The sequence below is a fragment of the Bidens hawaiensis genome, unplaced genomic scaffold (genome assembly GCF_021521415.1).
Source record: "Bidens hawaiensis isolate Kalapana, Puna unplaced genomic scaffold, B.hawaiensis_p1.1 tig00062163_1, whole genome shotgun sequence".
NCBI lineage: Eukaryota > Viridiplantae > Streptophyta > Magnoliopsida > Asterales > Asteraceae > Bidens > Bidens hawaiensis.
The window spans coordinates 34,405-54,111 of record NW_027506503.1 but is presented as its reverse complement, the minus strand read 5'-3'; the positions used below and the strand labels follow the sequence as shown (position 1 = coordinate 54,111).

At 36.9% G+C, this 19,707-nt stretch overlaps 1 protein-coding gene across 1 annotated transcript; it reads left to right on the top strand.

Annotated features, from left to right (window-relative positions):
- Positions 1–11,592: 11,592 nt before the first annotated feature.
- Positions 11,593–18,100, top strand: LOC143618027 (protein S-acyltransferase 24-like). The gene is made up of 13 exons (XM_077090377.1): positions 11,593–11,787; positions 14,350–14,490; positions 14,572–14,684; positions 15,245–15,324; positions 15,410–15,573; positions 15,642–15,780; positions 15,861–15,960; positions 16,044–16,101; positions 16,189–16,266; positions 16,344–16,442; positions 16,518–16,596; positions 16,680–16,828; positions 17,582–18,100. The coding sequence occupies exons 1-13, from the start codon at positions 11,593–11,595 to the stop codon at positions 17,948–17,950; spliced, it is 1,764 nt and encodes a 587-aa protein (XP_076946492.1). The 3' UTR covers positions 17,951–18,100.
- The last annotated feature ends 1,607 nt before the right edge of the window (positions 18,101–19,707 follow it).

Below are 19,707 nucleotides of genomic sequence, written 5' to 3'. Positions count from 1 at the left end.
TTTCCATGATGGAGTAGCGCGTCTCAGGATCTGTCAGCACCCGACTCACATAGTATATTGGCGTTTGGATTCCCTTGCGATCCACCAACAATACTGCGCCGATGGCGCGCTCTCCTGCTGATAGATACAATGTCAAAGTTTCACCAGGAAGTGGAGCTGTGAGCGCGGGCAGATTTATCAAACATTCTTTAATCTCACTGAAAGCTTGTTCGGCCTCAGGAGTCCATTTGAACTGGCTTTTCTTTAAGCAGTTTCTCAATGTATTGACAAATGGGGTAGATTTGCTTGCATGGTTCGCTAGGAACCTGTTGATTGAAACCAATCTACCATTCAGCTTCTGGACTTCTTTCATGGTGGATGGCGAGGGCATGTCAAGGATGGCCTCCACCTTCTCAGGGTTCACCTTGAAACCATCCTTGGTGACCATTACACCTAGAAATTTTCCCTCTAGTACGCCGAAAGTACATTTGCTCGGATTGAGCTTCATGTTAACTTCCTTTAGGCGCCCAAGGGTTTCTTCAATGTCTTTGAGCATTTGCTTTTCCTCCCTGCTCTTGATCACCAAATCATCCACATAGACTTCTAGGTTTCTTCCGATTTGCTCGCTGAAAACGGCATCCATAAGTCTTTGGTAGGTGGCGCCCGCATTCTTCAAACCAAAGGGCATTTTTGTGTAGCAAAAAACACCCTTGTCGGTTCTAAATGCGGTCTTGTCCTCATCTTGTGGTGCCATTTGAATCTGGTGATAGCCTTTGTAGGCATCCAGGAAACATTTGAGTTTGAATGGCGCCACGGAGTCCACCTTTGCATCGATGTTTGGGAGGGGGTAACAATCTTTTGGGCACGCTTTGTTGAGGTCCTTGAAGTCAATGCACATCCTCCACGACCCGTTACTTTTCTTTACCATCACAGGATTGGCTACCCACGTCTGGTATCGTATCGGGCGGATGATGTTTGCGCGCAGTAAATCCTCAACCTGCTCATTCATGGCCCTCGCTTTCTCATCCCCCATGACTCTCTTCTTTTGAGCAATTGGCTCTATAGACTTGAACGTGTTGAGAGAATGTTGTGCCAGGTTTGGCGGAACTCCAGTCATATCAGAGTGTTGCCACGCGAAGACCGACATATAGGCTGTGAGCAACCTTTTCATTCTCAACCTCGTGTCGTCTGATATCGTTGCGCCAATTGTGATTTTCTGCTCCGGGAATTTCGGGTTGAGAATCCACTCCTCTGGCGCGTTGTCTGCCATTGGAAGTTTCATTCTCCCCTCCCGCGGAGTACTTGTCACTGCACACAAATGATCCCGGTATACAAAAGTTACACCTGTTGGTGTTGGGAACCCCAATGCGCCGTGCGCTGGCGACGGTATGGCGTTAAATTGGGCAATCGTTCCTCTACCCAAGATCATATTGTGGCAAGAAGTGGTGGGCAAGACCAAGAAGTTGACAACTTCGGCTCGCTTGTGTTTCTCATCCCCCATGGTTAGTTCAAATTGTATTTGACCTAGGGGATGAATGATTTCATTGGAAACACCAGAGATCGGTGCATTCACAATTTCAAGCCTTGCTTGGTCTGCCGGATCCAGTTTCCTGAAACATTGCTCATACATTATGTCTGATTCGCTGCCAGTGTCCACCAGGACTTTTGACACTTCGTAATGAGCAATGTGTGTAGTGATGACCAGAGGACTGCTAATTGAAGGGCCTCCCCTGATTCTTGGGAAGATTACTTGTTGCTCGCGCCAATCTCCTTGGATTTGCGCGCTTCTTTTTCTTGATGTTTGCCCTTGCCTTCCTCCCTCGGCTACACAGATTCTTTTGTACTTTTTGCTGGCTGAGGCTCCTGATTGTTCATTTTCTGGTCTTGAGCTTTTTACCAGGTGAGCCAGCTTGCCTGATTTCACATCCTTTTCAATTGCATCCTTCAAGTGGTGGCATGCGTCAGTGTTGTGTCCTGTGGACTTGTGAAACTCACAGTACTTGCCACTGTCTGATGATCCCTTGTAATGTAGTGGCTTGGGGCTTTTGAACTGGACATTCTCAGTGCTTAACACCTGTGAAGGCGTTTTAGTGAGGGGAGTCCATATTCTTGGCAGAGGTCTGTTAGGATCTCTGCCGCCCTCCCTCTTGTCACCCTCCCCGCGATTACGAACATCTTTTTGGGGCTGGGGTGAGCTTGGTTGCGCCTGCTTTTCTGCGGAAGAAAAACTGGTTGGTTGCAACCTGGACCATACAGAGTTCTGCTTGCCCCTCTTTTCTTTGCTGCGCGGTGACTCAGCTTGATGCGCTCTTTCTCTTGCCCTATCTTGGGCAATTTGTTTTTCATTCCTCGCGAAAACTCGCGATGCTTCCATTAACTTGGCCCACGTGGTGGGCATGCCATCTCTGCTTACGAGAGCTCGGCGGAGTTGATCACTGCGCGCGCCTTGTATAACGGCCACGCGCAGGAGTTGCTCAGTTATACCTCCGATTGCCAGAGACTCCTGATTGAAACGAGTGATGTAGTCTTCAATCGTTTCATCATTCCTGCGCACGCAGTGCATGATGTCATCAGGGTCGCGTGTGTGTCTGCGCTGCTGTACGAAGTGGGCTTGGAACTTTTCCAATAGTTCCTCGAACCCATCAATTTGCCCAGTCGGCAAGCTCTCGAACCAGACACGCGCCGCGCCCGTGAGGCAGCGAGTAAACATGTGACACCAAGTTGGCATCGTCCAGCTCTCTAGGTTTCCCGTGTTGTAAAAACCTTGCAAGAAATCGTCTGGATCTGTTGTGCCGTCATATTTGCCCAAACCACTTTGCATCTTGGTTTTGTGCTGGATGGGAGCCTTCGCGATGCGCTCAGTGAACTTTGAATTTTTCACCAAGATGGCTGGTCTGTACGGTGTGGTTACGTCCACTTGCCCTCTAACTGGTGGGCTGTACGGCATGTGCAGATCCAGATCGGCTCTGGCTCCAGGCGCCATGTTCACAGGCGCGCGGAGCTGTGAGCCTCCTGCATGAGTATCTCGCGTCTTCCTCATGCTGTGCACTTCTTCATCACTGAACTCAGTGTGTGCAGTGTGAACAGAATGTCCTTCTTCCGGCGCGCGCGGCCTTTTTGTTCCATGAACAGTTTGCTTATCAAGCGCTTGCCTTTGTGTTAAGTCGGCTAGCTTTTTCTGTTTGACCATCTCATTGTACTTGTCCATTAGACGCCGCTGCTCGTTTATGAGCCATTCTTTAGGATCATTTGTTTCATCTTCTGGACCCATTGGTCCTTTTTGTTTCGCGCCGGCAAGATTTTGTAACGTGAGATCGTCTGGAGGAGTTTCAGTCTGGCCGTGAGGAGTTGTGATGAAGGGACGGTTACTGGTGGTGCGCGTAGAATCACGCGGCCCCCTCAGAAACTGCTGTCCCTCATTAACATCCTCACGTTCAATATCCTCCAGAACTTGATCAACGTTATGAACGCCAGAAACCATGGTGATTTTTTTTTTTTATATATAGATCTGATGAGATCTGATTGCCGTTGTAACAGTGGATGGCGCCAATGAAGAGACGTGGATCGACTCGCTGGTAGACGATCTACTTTCCTCGGGTGTGATTAGGTCATTTCACCGATGGTTCTCTTGGATCTGTGTTCTTCCACCTACAAAATGAACAGCACCGTCAACTTACCCCTCAGAAAGGGACAGAGGGGTCCTCTTTGGGGTAACCCTCCGGTGTGAGAATAAGTATTTATGGGAGAAGATAATAATATCTGAGTAAGGAAATCTCAAGAGTATTGCTTAATAGCTGAATACTCTGTAGTTGAATGTGATTGTATGTTGTTACTGACTGTAACTGTCTGTGATTGAATGTAGTTGAATATGATTGAATGTCTCTCCTTGTGGAGTTGATGCTGTATTTATAGTGCTAGGGTTTCCACTGATTGGGCTCAGCCTTGTTGGCCTCCTCCAATTGCTCTGCGCCACGTGTCCTCTGGGACACCTGGTGCTTTCTCATTGGTTATAATCACATGGTAGCACATGGTTATGCTGAGTTGTCCACCTTTCATTTGGCAGCTGTCAACATCAGCATATTCTTATTCCTTAAAAAGATACCTTCTGGAAGGTTGTCTGACGTGCACAATCAAGGTTGCCCTAATCCTGATTTGGATAAGGACGAGGTTGATTATGTGCACGTGTGATATGCGCCAATCCTGAGGATGCGCGAGGTCTTCTCTTTATTCTCACGCGCAGATGTTTCATGCGCAGATGTGATATGCACGAGCATGTGATATGCGCCGCGCGCTGACACACCACGCGCATATGTGATATGCGTGAGCATATGTGATGCCTGGGCATGTGTGGTGCCTGGGCATATGATGCCTGAGCATGTGTGATATGCGCCATGCGCGTAGGTTTTGGCTTTGTGCCTTCATAATGTCTTGATTTCAAGCTTCTTGTCTATATCTTGTGGGTTGACCCGCCTTGCTCGGTGTTGAGGCGGGTACATACCTCTTCACAATCCATGGACACGTAAAATTTAACACTGAATCTTTGCAAATATAATAACCGTGAGAAATGAGCTTAATTGATTTGTTTTTAAGATTAATTTTTAGAAAAACTTGTAACAATGATTAAAGCAAGTAAGACAATAGTGGATATAAAAAGAATTAAGAAGTTATCACCTTAACTTATAATCCACTTGACTTCTAATGATGGTAAACTTAAATATATGATAAATTCACTATTTTGTTTTATGAAAAAGAATAGTTTCTAGTTATAGATAACCATCCAAATGATTTTTTTGGAAAACTTAGTATGAATTATACAAACTAATAACCATAAATCATACTATAATGTAAGTGAACCTTTATGTTGAAATTTAAAGATATAGATTATCATTCAATTACGAAATTCAAATCTAACAACCGGTCGGAAAGATTATATGAACAACGCATAATCCACCTATGTTTGATTAAATTAGACTAAGTTCTAGTATTCCCTTGATTTATGAATTTTCAACCCAAGTGTAATATTAAAATAGTTGTGTTAACAAATTACTTATAATATTACTTAACAAGAATATCAATTCATAACAAATCTTCAATCTTTTCAAATCTAAACAAGAGGATATGTGTTTAACCAATTTTCATGTAGTATACAAGAATTATTTTAACTATTTCTAGATTAAAAGTTATAAAGTTGCATGAACAACATTTATAAATAAATGATAAAATCAAAAGTCTTTCAACATAACAAGATGTACCATTTATAATTCTTTTATATTCTTTCAATTGTTTAAACACAATATTTCATCAAAAGATAACCAAGAACTAGTCATTATTTTAACATAAAATTGTCATATATTAATCCCAACCATCAAAAGTTTTCAAGTTTCATCATGAGTTAAAGTGATATAAAGAGTTTTAGCTCATGATAATTATAAAAGATACACCAAAATAGAAGAATATAGCATTCATATTTAATATTAAGATAATCTAACCAAGCTAGATAATTATGATGATGCTAAGACTTATCCTTGATGTTGTATGAGGGTTCAAGAGCTTCTCTTTCCTTAATTCTATGGATTATGGGAGTGAAAATGAGCAGTGGCGGATTTAGAAAAATTTTCCAGTGGGTTCATTGTTCGGGTCGTTTCGGCAGTTCGGGTGTCGTTCAACGGTTTGGGTCGTTTCAATAGTTCGGGCTGGTTAAGGATTATTACATAATAAAAATATTATGCAATAACACAAAACAAAAGTCATAATTAAAAATAAAAAACGAATAATACAAAATTCAAATACGATGGTCAAATCTATTAGTTTGCAAATCTATTCTACTCTTTCTCTTTTCAAATCTATTCGTTTATAGCATGCACCAACAACATTTATTATATTTAGTGCATTAAAAAAATTAAATTTTCATGGTGTTTGGTTGCAAAAGCCACAATAACAAGTTTACTTAAAGTTGATGAGCAAAGCAATAAACATCACTAATTCAATTAACAAATTCCAACAAAGTCATTCATTCTAATTATAATATTAACAAATAAACGAAAATAGTATAATCAAAAGTCAAAACAACAATTAAACACCAAAAAAAAAGTTATAATGGTGACTGTGTTAAGGGTTGATGGAGTTTAAATAATGTGGTTCTGTATGTTGTGTTCTACTGTGGCTTGCAAATGAGCCTCATTATATAACCATTTAAATAAATAAAAAGAACAAAAGCCTCTATGGAGGGATTCGAACCTGGGTTTTCAAAATGAAAACATGAGATGTTTACCACTAGACCATGGATCAAGTTTTCTAATGAGTTCAATCACAAAATATATTTGGGTTCACTCTCACATTTTATATAGGCATTTCATATAAAATTTGAAACTCAGTGGGTTCCCGTGAACCCGCACCGTTATACGTATATCCGCCCTGAAAATGAGTGTGTTTTTCTCCATAATCGGACTCTCCAAATGAGCAACATGCATGGTCTTTAGATAGGCTCACGATGCACAAAGCATGAGCCATGCCTGAAAGGGCTGGTCCCCATGTAGTACACCATGTGCTCATGTTGTACTCTTTGGCATATTGTTAGGCACGGTGCATGCTTAGGTGAGGCATGGCCTGTGCTGGTCCCTCATGCATTTATTGCGCACGCCCTGATTGTACTTTCTTGGCAGGCTTGATTGGCATGGGGCATGCATGGGTGAGGCATGACCCCGTGTGCCGGAAAAAAGGGGGGACAATGTACTTTTTAGTCATCTTCTTAATAGGCGTGGGGCGTGTCTGGCTTAGGATTGGCCCATGCTTAGCTGATGTGTCTTTAGATGGAAATGAGGCATGCCTGGATGAGGCACAACCCCATGCTTAGGGCCAAACTTTCATTTTTCTTGATTCTTTTCTTTGTTTTTCATCATGTTTGGTTTCCTAAGCTCATTTTTCCTATAAAAACAAATAAAGGCTTATTAGAACCGATTCTCAATAATATTATCACGAAAATAACATGAATCGGGTATAAAATTATGCAACAAAGATGTATAAATAATTATACATCAGCCTCCGAGCATCCAACATATTTAAATCTCCCCCATGTTCGCCTTTATTGTCTGAAATCAAACTCTATCACGTTGGCGTCACTCACGTAGTTTTTTCTGCCATTGTTATCAATGCGGTTGTATACGTTAGCGAAGTTGGTTATTTTTGTCCACACTGAATTCCATGCAGGTGCCAACGCCATCTTCTTATCAATTTTCCACGATATTCTTTCTGCCCTTTCTTTGTTTTTTTCATCTTGAGTGTTTTTATGACCCCGCTTGGGTTTTAAGGTAGTAGGAGCTACTTGTGGTTCAGGTACTTGGGTATCGGGTATTTGTGAAGATATATCAGGCATTAGCGATCGATATAACATATTGGAGAACATTCGCGACGTTTGAGGGAGTGGTACTATGGGTCGTTAAAGACCTTGTTGTTGGAAAAGAAAGGGTTAGTAGGGTAATTGTTGTTTGCAAGCGTACTATTCAACCACAGTTGCGTTGGATCCCATATGTTTGTGTTCGGAATCCTGTTTGGGTTCATGGTTTGTGGAAGGTTGAGAATTATATATATATTTTTTGGAGTGGAGAAGAGTGCTTGATTGTTGGATGAGATAAGAGAGTGTGTGTTGAAGAAGAATTGGGTTCAGTTTATTTATTTATTTGTTTGGTAATAAAAACAGTCATATGACCGTTATATTTGTCCAGCCCCACCAAAAATTCCCTATGACTCACCAACAATTCCCCCCCCCCCCCCCCCGCAAAGCCGCTCATCCTCACTATACCGTTATAACATTCGTTAATTTTCAAAAACCGAAAACCCCGTTTTAAATTTTCTATGTTGTTTCTATTTTAATTTAGATGTTTTTATAATATTATTAATTAATCTCAAATTTCGTTTCATGTATTTTATGCGATCATTTTTATGCACTTATATTTTTCATCACCCTTGTAGTATGGCATACTCATTTAAAACATTCATAAGCAAGATCAAATATTCATGTACATGTTTCATGCAATTTACTTGAATTATTATTGAACTACTACTACTACTACTACTTTTATTATTATTATTATTATTTTTATTATTATTATCTTTTCTTATATTACTTAATAATAAAAACTAATTAATGTTTTAATTCAATAAAATTGATTAAAATAATTAAATCTTTTAAAAACCCCATTAAACTATTTTTAATTTGTGTTTTAATTATATTAAACATGATTTAATTTCTTAAATTCTATAAAACATAACCACTTTAAAAATTCACTATAAAAGAAGGACTAATCATCCATCTTTTTCACACCTCAATACATTCTTTTCTTAAGCTTAAGAATACCAACAATTAAGTTTTTACCATTTCATGCATTTTATATCTTTTGTTTTGATTGTACCTTGAATGTTCATACTTGTTCATAAGTTGTTCTTCATGATCATGTTACTTTTATCATAAAAATCTTATATTTTAGTTTTAAGAATCATTATGATCATGAATATCCAAGATAAACTCTTTGATTTTTCTAAATCTTTGATCAAACCTAGTTATTTTGCAAGAACAAGCATGAATATATGTTTATCTAAATCTTATGATCCGTTGGTAATCATAAACTTATAAACTTTCTTTTAAATAAGATGATTTATAAAAATTTCTTTTAAATAAATATATCTTATAATAGAAATAATATACTTCATATCTTTAAATTAATAATTATGTAAATTAATTATTGTTTATTTTATGTCAACATAAACTAATATTTATAATTTATTTAAAAGAATTCATGAAAAACATTTAAGTTAATTAATTAGTAGATTAAGTAATTATGCTATTAGAATAAAAAACGTTTAATCATAAGTTGTTATTAAATCTTGCATTAATAAGTTATAATAATTAATTATCTACAAATCATTATTCAACTAATAAACAACAAATGATTTATATAAACTTTAATTCATTTTTGTTAAACTCATTTTAAATAAAAAATCTTCAAGTCTCCATTTGCCATAAGTTAATGAAATAGATATTAAAATAATGTCTAATACCTAAAACTAATATTATTTAACTTTTATAATCCCGATAATTATACTTTTTTTTAATTTTGTAATTCCTTTTTAATTATAGTTTGTGAGATTCGATCGTTTCAATTTCTTTAAACGCGCTATCGGTTGTTATCTCAAGTTATCTTCAATTTCAAGGCGAGTTTCTCACTCTCCCTTTTTAACATTTTTATTACTTTTGGGGGTAACATATGTATCATACAAAACTCAATTACTTACGATTTCGCTTACAAACTACAATTCGCTACATGAGCTTGTGTGTTTCTCAAAATTACTTGTACATGGATTTCTTCAAGAAAGTATGATCATACGCCCCCCCTTAGCACTCAGACCTTGTTGTTATGAGTGGAAAAGGGCCTCATTATCCAAGTACGTTGGTTGTTATCATCTGAAAATGACCTTATTTGCTTTTCACAAGTTTTTCATGGAATTATATGGTTTTTTTGGTATTACATCAAACTGTGTGAACTCACCAACTGTTAAGTTAGTTGACATTATTTTATACATATGTTACATGTATGTTTATTAGAGGATGAAACAAGATAAGACTCTAGACTTATATTAATAAAGTGTTTGATACGTTTCATTTCCTTGTAATTTCTTTATTTGCAACAACTTGTGTACTTGACACATTTAAATGAATTAATGATAATACTGTCACTTAATAGTGTCATATGTGTTTTGAGCAATCTGTACGTCACACTCATGCGTTCCCGCTTAAGCCGGGGGTGTTACAATCGCCCAACCCCAAACCTGCCCCTCGGCGGTGTTTGTCGCCCATACCGCCCCCATGTCACCAATAACGAAAGGTCTTATAACTGATCCACATATTTAAACTTGTTGGACTTGGTTCGGTGGGCACTAACTTCCTTCTTAGGGTCTATTTTACTTCACAATTTACATGGGCCAAAAACAAGTAACATTTTCTTTTTAGGTGCTAGAGACGAAACTAAAACTGATCAATATGAAACTTGGAAGTGATTTGCAGTCATTGGTATCGTCGGTTTAGATAGTCTATACCAAATAAAGTTCACCCTAGACCAAATCAATGGTCAACTTTGGCGGCAACCAACTTGGACATGACAATTAAGTCAATCTACCAAATCTACTAATTATCAATGTTAACATCAAAAGAGGAAAATTGATGATCCTCATTAATTAGATGTTGATGAAAACTTGATCATTATATACTAATAATGTGAAAGCACTTTATATAAGCGGCTTACGTGACTTGATATGAACACACGAGTTTGCAAGACCTGATAAAATGACGTAACTACTTTTATAGTACAAGAGTAAGAGAGCACATTGATTGTAACATACACACAAAATTGACATGCAAGCACTTACTTTTTTTGAACAACTAAATGCGTTTAGAAGAAAAGAGAAGAAAGGCATCAGAACGAAAGCTGAGCTACAAACCAAAAACAGTAAACACATGATTATAAAACGAAAATAGTACATTCTACGACTCAAAACACAAAACATATATAACTTGTTTGTGTTTTGCTCGAAGCATTTATTTGAAACTAATAAAATCTTTTTGAATTACTAGATGGGTGGGGCATCCCCTTCCGGGTAGCCTAACTCGTACGACTACATCGTATTGGAATCGGATAGTAGCCACAAGTATCATTAACGGTTGTAAGAAGAGGAGAGAGAAAGTTGTGTTTGTATTCCCAAAACACTCGACCACGGGTAATACAGGTTCCGATGGGTAGTTGCTGAATTCGAGATGTGACACTCGGGTTGTGGTGTGTTCACGGGTTACGCTCGGTACACCCCCTTATTATATCTATATTATATATAATGCATGAGTGAAAGACCTCTTAAATTTTAAGAGGTACAATCACTATTGCTTAAAGTATAATCACTAATGCAACCAATTTTGAAAATCTAGAGGTAGTATAGTGTTTGCTTACTAAGATTATGTATTGTTAAAGTTTTAAGAATTTAGTTTGAAACATGCTTACAATTATGGTCCTTAAACTTAAGGGTAAGTTTTGTTAACTTATTAAATAGTTACATATTAACCCTCTTATTATAAACCAACAACTCCCACGAAGTTTTAACGATCATAATTTTTTTACATGTTAATACTTTTTTTAAAACATTACATCATAAAAACGAGCATTTTATTCTTTTTAATTTGAGTATAATATTGCTATACTTTTTAAAATTTAAAAAATAACATGTTACGTGACATGCAATTAGGGTCGCAACGGGTCTGGTGGGCTCGGGTCATGTTTCAGATCGAGTTACCCGTTCACCGACGAATGGTTACACGTCCGATGCCGCATTACATGCATACTCTAGTCAGGCTACATGCGTACTATAGTGAGGTAACCGCTTATGCGTTGGATGTCGTGTTTGAGCCGTGGGCACCAAGCTAGTACATACCAAAATACTACTGATGAACCATAAAGTCTTAAAACTAACTGAAGCTTCATTTCATTAGTTTCAAGTAAACAGACACTTCAATTTTCAGAAACAGGTGTTCTCCACCCAAACCCTAACTCGGAATTGAATTCGGAACCTGTAACGATGCCGTCTGAGATCAAACAATCAAGTGGAGTGGATGATGTTTACACTGCAGCTGCCTACGGTGATCTGGAGAACCTTCAGAGGCTGGTGGAGTCCCAAGGTTGCTCGGTTTCTCAACCGGACAATCTCGGCTATTCCGCTTTGCAATGGGCCGCTCTTAATAATCGTGCACCTGCTGCTCAATACATCATACAGGTTTTTTCTTATACACACACACTGTTACAACAATTTAAACATATAGTATTCAAATCAAATACCCTAATTGCTAACTCATGATTAGTGACACCAAACTGTTAAATATGGATAAAAATTTGGTTTTTCGCCCAATTGTTATAATGCTATTGTTATACCTGATTTGGTTATTTTCTTTATGTTTGCTTGATTTGTATTGTATGTGTTTTGATTAAAAGCGTTACGTAACTTTGCAATCTTTGGCTAAGATGTAAAATCTGAACTTTTTGGTTAACATTGCAAACAGTATTGAACTTTGCTGGTAAGATAGAATAATGGTGTGGTCCAGTTTACATAACCGTAGGGGCTGAGTTGTCTTTAGCATATATCTAGTATTTAATAATAATAATCATATCTCTTAGTGATTAACTATTACTGGAGGGCAAGGTAACTAGGGAAACATGCTTACTTCTTCTACAAGCGTAGTTAATAGTTTCTTTTTATGCACGGGTTCTTCATTCTTGAGCTTTGGGACACCATTCCTATTTTCCTTTCAAGTTGTTAACATAGTTGTTAATAGCGATCATAGCGCCCGTTATAGCAAATAGCGTAGCGCAGCGGAAATATGTCGCAGTCTGATTTTGGTGCCTCTATAGCGGGAAAATAGCGGAATTTTTTTTTTGGATAAATATAGATAGCTATTGAAAAGGAAGCATATTTAGGGTTTTTTTTTTTGTTTTTGTTTCGGGATTGAAAAAAGAAGCGTATTATTTTTAAATACTTACCGGATTTTTGATAAGATATACATGTAAAATAATTCTAAAGTTTTCTTTTACTGTATCACTAAACTCGAAATAGTGCTTGGTATTTCATCGCTATCGCTACGTAGCGTATAGGTAGCTTGTCGCTATTGCCTGCTATTTGCTATTGACAGCTATGGTTGTTAATAAATATGATATTTCCAACCCCGTTCTTACCAAAGTGGTACCACAGTTCACGGCATCATCTTTGAGACGATCATTAAAAAAGTAAAAGAATCCGATGATACATTCATTGTGATCTATTCTATTGTTCACAATAGTATTCACCAGAAAACAACTCTTTTTAATCATTCTTGCTCTATGAGCAGTTTTTAGTAATTGTGCAATATGGGACCGTGTGAGAGCATCGGTCCTTGTTCAAGAAGTTGGCCGAGCAATGGTCGGGGTTGATGAGGTGTGTGTCTGCGCCTCTCTCCTCAGCTCTATGGAACTCGTCACCTTGGCACGCTTTGCTTGGTTTTTAAAAAGCATGCCTAAGTGTTAGGCGACTTTAGGCATAGACCGTCGCTTCTATATACAGAAAATGCTTATTTCCTTAGTCGCTAGGTTTGTGTTTCCTTTTAACCGGCGCCTACTGATTTTAGAATGAAAGTAAGATGAAATCATGAAATAGACTGATCTAGCCATCTATGGAGATGGAGATGAAATACCTGCGATAGAGAGACAAGAAAATCTCGTAACGGGGGTTTACAAGCAGTGTAGTCAAAGAGATGGTGGTTTGTTTCTTTTATTTTCTGTTTTAACTAAATTACATTTTCAATTTTAATGTTATAGCTTTTACCTTTTTTTTATATCAAATTTGACCCTAAACTTTTTCTAATTTGGTTTAATTTTTTTTTCTTTTGTTGTTTATTTTCCTTTTTAGAAAGGCATTCTTTTCTTGTTTCTTGATGTTTATTTATTGTACATATAGCTTGGTTGATTTTACATTTGAGTATATCATAGAGGTTCTGTGCTACTTCAGGTTATACATCTAGGTTATTAATATCTCAAACCGTATATAGATCTTTTTTTTGTCTAAATTTTGGATAGGTGATGATAGAAGCCTATAAGAAATATATATTTTTATATACATATACCTTGCACTTCGTGTACGAAATCCGGTTTGTGCTTCAGCTTGGCTCAGGATCATAGTCACATGGATCTCTCAACTGCCCATGATTTTCGTTCTGGATCGGCTGTACCTAAACACGGTACGAACACGATCCGGGAACGCCTTGGATTTTGTTTCCCCCCGCTGCATCGCACGCTTTTTAAAACCGATGCGTCCTATGCTTTCTAAAATCTAGGCAACTCGTGCTTTTTAAGAGCAAGGCGTCTCATGCTTTTCAAAATGTAGATGTTATATCTATATAATTGTATAAGTAGGAGATCAGGCTTAACAGTTGCTTTTATACCTGTTTTTTGGGTTCTTGAACTTTGGGAGACCATCTACTCTCTAATTGTAGGCACCATCCTTGGTATCCGTTCAAGTTTTTGATAATCAACCAGCCATGCTCTTATCGCGGTGTTGAATTTGCAACCAATGTGATACCTAAATCTTATGTCGCAGAACACTAATTTACTGCAAAAGTTAGAATATTGAAGTCTAAAGAGACACTTAATGAATTAGCATTGTCAACCCTGCTTTAATTTAGTCTGCTAGGGGAAGGATGCTTTACTCAAATTAGCTGAAAATATTGTTGTCAATCCCATCTAATATCATTTGGTCATGAGTTGTGGTATGACTAAGATCACACTGTTTTTGTTAATATAAACTTTGCAGCACGGTGGAGATATAAACGCAGCAGATCTTACTGGACAAACAGCATTACACTGGAGTGCTGTTCGAGGAGGTATTCAAGTTGCAGACCTTTTACTTCAAGAAGGCGCTCACATTCATGCTGCTGATGCATATGGATATCAGGTTGGTATCTGATACTATTACATGTTAATTGTTACTATCCTGAATTATATAACCATTTATTCAATTTGAGGTCTTTTGCAGGCAACTCATGTTGCTGCACAATATGGTCAAACAGCCTTACTTTATCACATCGTGACAAAATGGAATGCAGACCCCGATGTACCTGATAATGACGGAAGAAGCCCTTTGCATTGGTACTTACATAAAAATACTAGCTTTCATAGAAACGAACCGAACCAGTGAACAGTTCATGAATTCATCAGCGGGAAGTTTGTTTATGTTGGTTTATTTAATAAACGAATGAACATGAACAAAATATTTGTTCGTTTAGTTAAATGAACGAACATGAACACGCGTTGTTCGTTCATGAGCTTCCGTTCATTTAAATTTGTTTATGTTCGTTCATTTATATTTGTTCGTTTACATTTGTTTAAGTTTGTTCATTAGTATTTTATTTTGTTTTTGCCCGTTACTACTTAGTATAGTTTTAATAACACATTGTTCTTCACATTACTTTTAATTAGTTTTAGGCTTTTAGCTCAGTTATGTTCGGTTGTTTACCTTCGTGAACTATTCTTTATACTGTTAGCGAACACAGACACGTACATTTTCTTAAATAATGAATATGAACATTAACAAGAAAACCTCGTTTGTTTAATTTTTCGTGTTAGATCGTTTATTCGGTTAAAGTTAAACAAACGAAACAAACATGCTCCATTCGTATTCATTTACAAGCCTATGTGTCAATTTGTAGGGCTGCATATAAAGGATTTGCGGACTGCATACGCCTTCTTCTGTTCTTGGATGCACATAGAGGCCGCCAAGACAAAGAGGGTATTATTTAAATACATATTCTTGATTAAGTGCTTTTGAATTTTGATTATCATTTTTGTGTTATTAATTATATCTTTTGTGCCAGGCTGTACACCTCTACATTGGGCTGCTATTAGAGGTAACTTAGAGGTATGCAAAGTCCTTGCGCAAGCTGGAAAAAAGGAGGATTTAATGGCAACCGACAACACGGGTCTTACACCAGCTCGGCTCGCTTCTGATAGAAAACACCGACAAGTTGCTTTTTTCCTTGTAGGTATTGACTTTTAAAATAAACATTTTTCATAATTAACGATTGATAATAACATCTGACGTGTCAGGGGAATGCTAGGAGGGTTTTAGACAAATGGTGGGATGGATCAGGTACACTGGGGCGGTTTTCAAAACTAGGGCTTGCACCATCACTCGTGTGTGTAATATTTGTGCTACTAATGACGTATATTAATTCGGTTATTATGGGTATTTTTCCAACTTTTGGATGTTATAATATATAACTAAGTTTGATGAGATGTGACTTATATTTGACTTTGTGGCTACAGCTTCAGATTTGCCAAAAATGACAGCTGGCTCTGCAGTGTTTGCATGGATTGGTGTGATTTTGGCAAGCTCAGGATTGGTACTGTTCTATCGGTGTAGCCGGTATGTTTTAATTGTTTTCCTATTCTTATTGAAATATATTAAATTTGTTTTTTTTATCGCGAATGCACTGCTGGCTTTTGTAGCAAAGATCCAGGTTATGTTAAAACCAACCGGCATGGTTTACATAGTATGAAAGACGATGTAAGTCGATTTGCTTATTGTTATTAAATTAAAAGTTGACTATTATTATAAATTATAATCAATGATTGAATTATTTAATTCTCTTAGGAGCCTTTATTGAAGATTGAGATAAGTGATCCTGCTTTGCTAGCCGGTAATTGGTCTCAACTTTGTGTAACCTGTAAGGTAAATCAAATTATAACTATGTCATACGGACTCAAAGTTTACAACTTTTTGTTGACTTGTCTGACTTTGTTGAGTAGATTGTTCGACCTATTCGCTCAAAGCATTGTTCCACATGTGACCGATGTGTTGAACAATTTGACCATCATTGCCCATGGGTGTCTAATTGCATTGGCAAGGTATGTTTACATTTTCTCATTTGAATGACTTATTGACCTCGTTATAAATAATACTTTTGAACACCATAATTGCAGAGAAATAAAAGGGATTTTCTGGGCTTCCTTGTTCTTGAAGTAATTGCCATGATGATAACTGGCATAGTTGCCCTCACAAGTATTAATCCCTTGTTGAACCTTCCTAAATCGGTCAATCCTGCTCAGTTGACTTTTTTAGTCTGATGGAAAATCTTAATGCAGGAGTTTTGACTGACCCATCGGCTCCGTCTTCTTTTGGGGCGTGGTTGAACCATGTCGGTGACCGACACACTGGAGCCTTATTATTTATAATTTCTGAAGGTTTTCTCTTCACGTGCGTGTTCACCTTAACAGCTATGCAAGTTTCTCAGGTACGTCTTCATACTCCACTCTTCATTATATTAAAACAAATATTACAAGAATGGTTAAACACAACGTCAGCACTAAAATAATTCGTCACGCGTAGGCCTGTAAACGAACCGAATGTTCAGATTTCCGAACTGTTTGTGAGGGGATCGACAAGAAGTTCATTTCTGTTCGTTTATTTAGTGAATGAACGAACATGAACAACGATGTTTGTTCAGTTAGTTAAATGAACGAACATGAACATATGTCTCATTCGTTCATTTATGTTCGCGAACCTTCATTCATTTAAATTCATGTTGGTTCGTGTGTTTATATTTGTTTGTTTGTTTATGTTCGTTTGGTTATGTTTATTTATGTGTCAGTATACGATTGTTTTTCATTTGTTTAGGCTTGTTAGTTTACAATTGTTTTAAGTTTGTTCATATATTTATTTGAATTTTTTTAGTTTCAATACAATCTAGTCTACTTCTAACTCATTGTAATTTTTTCCAGTTTTATTATGTTTTTCAGGCCTAACATATTGATGTTCATGTTCATCTATGTTCAGTTGTGTATGTTCGTGAACCATTTGTTGATACTGTTAACAAGCGAACATAAACGGTCATGAACACAGTCATTTTCTTAGCGAAAACAAGAAAACTCTAGTTAAATTTTTCGTGTTCAATCGTTTGTTCTGTTAAAAGTTAAATGAACAACCATGAACATGCCCCGTCCGTGTTCGTTTTGCAAGCCTAATCACGGGATAGTGACGTCTGCAGGTTGGTCGTAACATAACCACAAACGAAATGGCAAACGCGATGCGGTATAGCTACTTAAGAGGGCCCGGAGGACGGTTTAGAAACCCGTATGATCATGGGTGCAAGAAAAACTGTTCGGATTTGTTTATAAACGGTTACAATGAAGATATAGAGTTGGTTGAAGCGGGTGAAACAGATGAGATTAATTTGATGCCTACAAGTACCAGGGGTTTGAGCCCGCTTCAAAATGGGAACAACACACATGCTATTGATATGGGTAATAATAAGTCAAAAACGCATAACCATGGGAATCAAGGCAGTCTAGGTTTAGCCCGGAAAATTCACGCGCCATGGTTACTTTGTAAGTTATATCGCTTCGGGACGACATGATATGTTGTATAAGTTAGGTTAATTAGTTTCGTGTTTATAAGACAAACAAAGTCATGAAAGAAAAAAAATGAGTTGGTTGCAAAAGGAACATGATTTGTATTGACAGATTGTTAGTGGTAGTTAGGGACAGTTAGTTGATGAAAGAGAAGTTATAGAGTTAGTTTGATCTTATAAATATTTACTCTTAACACCAATTGAGCTGGAGGTGTTCACTATTCGGTTTCAAATCTATTCAACTGAAAACTGGAATGTATCACTTTCAAACTGAATTGAATTACATATTTCATTTTGAGTTTGGTTTTAAACCAAAATCAAATTGAGTTGCAATTACAGTTTTAGCTTAATCTCATTTCGACTAATTCAATTCAATAACAAAGGTGAATCACATTTGAGTTTGATTTTTAGTTCAGGTTTAAGCTTTCATAATTCGATTTGTTTTTTGGTTTAAACTCAAGTTAATCTTCAAACCAAATAAAATCGAAACCATCCGATGAACATCCTATTTTGAACCTTTTTGTGGCAAATGATTTGTTGTATATAAAATAAATTATTTCGTTATTAAAAATGGTGAAACATGCTTGTGTATTGCTGTTAATGATCATTTATCAGCTTATTACATTACTAGGATTTTCTGTTAATGCGTAGTTAATCAGTGTCATTCAAGTGTTTGGGTACATAAATAACACATAGCGTATATAAAAGAAATTTATCAATGTCACCCGACTCATCATCTAGATCCACTTGTGTTTATACGTCAATAAACGCTTCACATCATGCATGTTTGGGTATGTATGATATTCTATTTCCATCAGATAACGGATTGATGCGGGTGTGTGAAGTGAAGTTAAACAAGGACAAAATAGTAAAAGTGAGGTTAGCAGAATGGTCACATCTAGTCTCTTTGTGTTGTGTACGATCATGACAAATAAATGATTCTAGTTTATAACTCCAACCACCCTGTCGGTGCAAAAATAAATGTCATCTAAATCTGTATATTTGCATACAAGTATGTCGTACAAAATGTTCATCACGTGTCCAGTTGTTCCAAAATTCATCAATTGCATTCCAATTGAGGTAATAAGTTATTATTCGTATTAAAATGTGGTAGGGACAATGTGGATATGACTTTCAACAACAAAATGGTGACAATATATGAAAGGAGACGTTCAAAAGGCTCAACCATTCAATGTTGACACATCAAACCGGACATATATAAGAAAATGGTGATCAATCCGTTTAATGAAACATGTTAAACATACTAGTCAAAACACTACTTGTTTATTTAAAACGTATGTTTTAAGTTGTGTCATGGATTCTTTATTTCCCGGTCTCCATCTACCTATAATAACTTGGCTAAAACCTTTTTTGTCTCTAAATTATGTTCATCATTTAAAAAGGTCTTAGATCACATTCACCGTTTCTATCTCTGTTTAATTAAATAATTTTTTTTTTTCTCATTTTCTCTTAAATATGTTTTCTTTTTCTTTCATTCACAAAGCGTAGGATAAAATATTAAAAATGACAAGCTATTCCCTAAACCGAATTTCTATTTCAGAAAATGGGACGGAGCATTATACTTGATGTCCTCACACATCCCATTTAGACATGTAGTTCGTATCCTTGTGAGTGAGCCACTATATTGGACGATACCTTGGCTCAAATACAGTTCATAATATCCCACGAAAACTGAAGTCCAAAACTTTATATAAGATGCTAGTACTATTTGTGTAAAATAATATACGTTTTTAAAAATATAA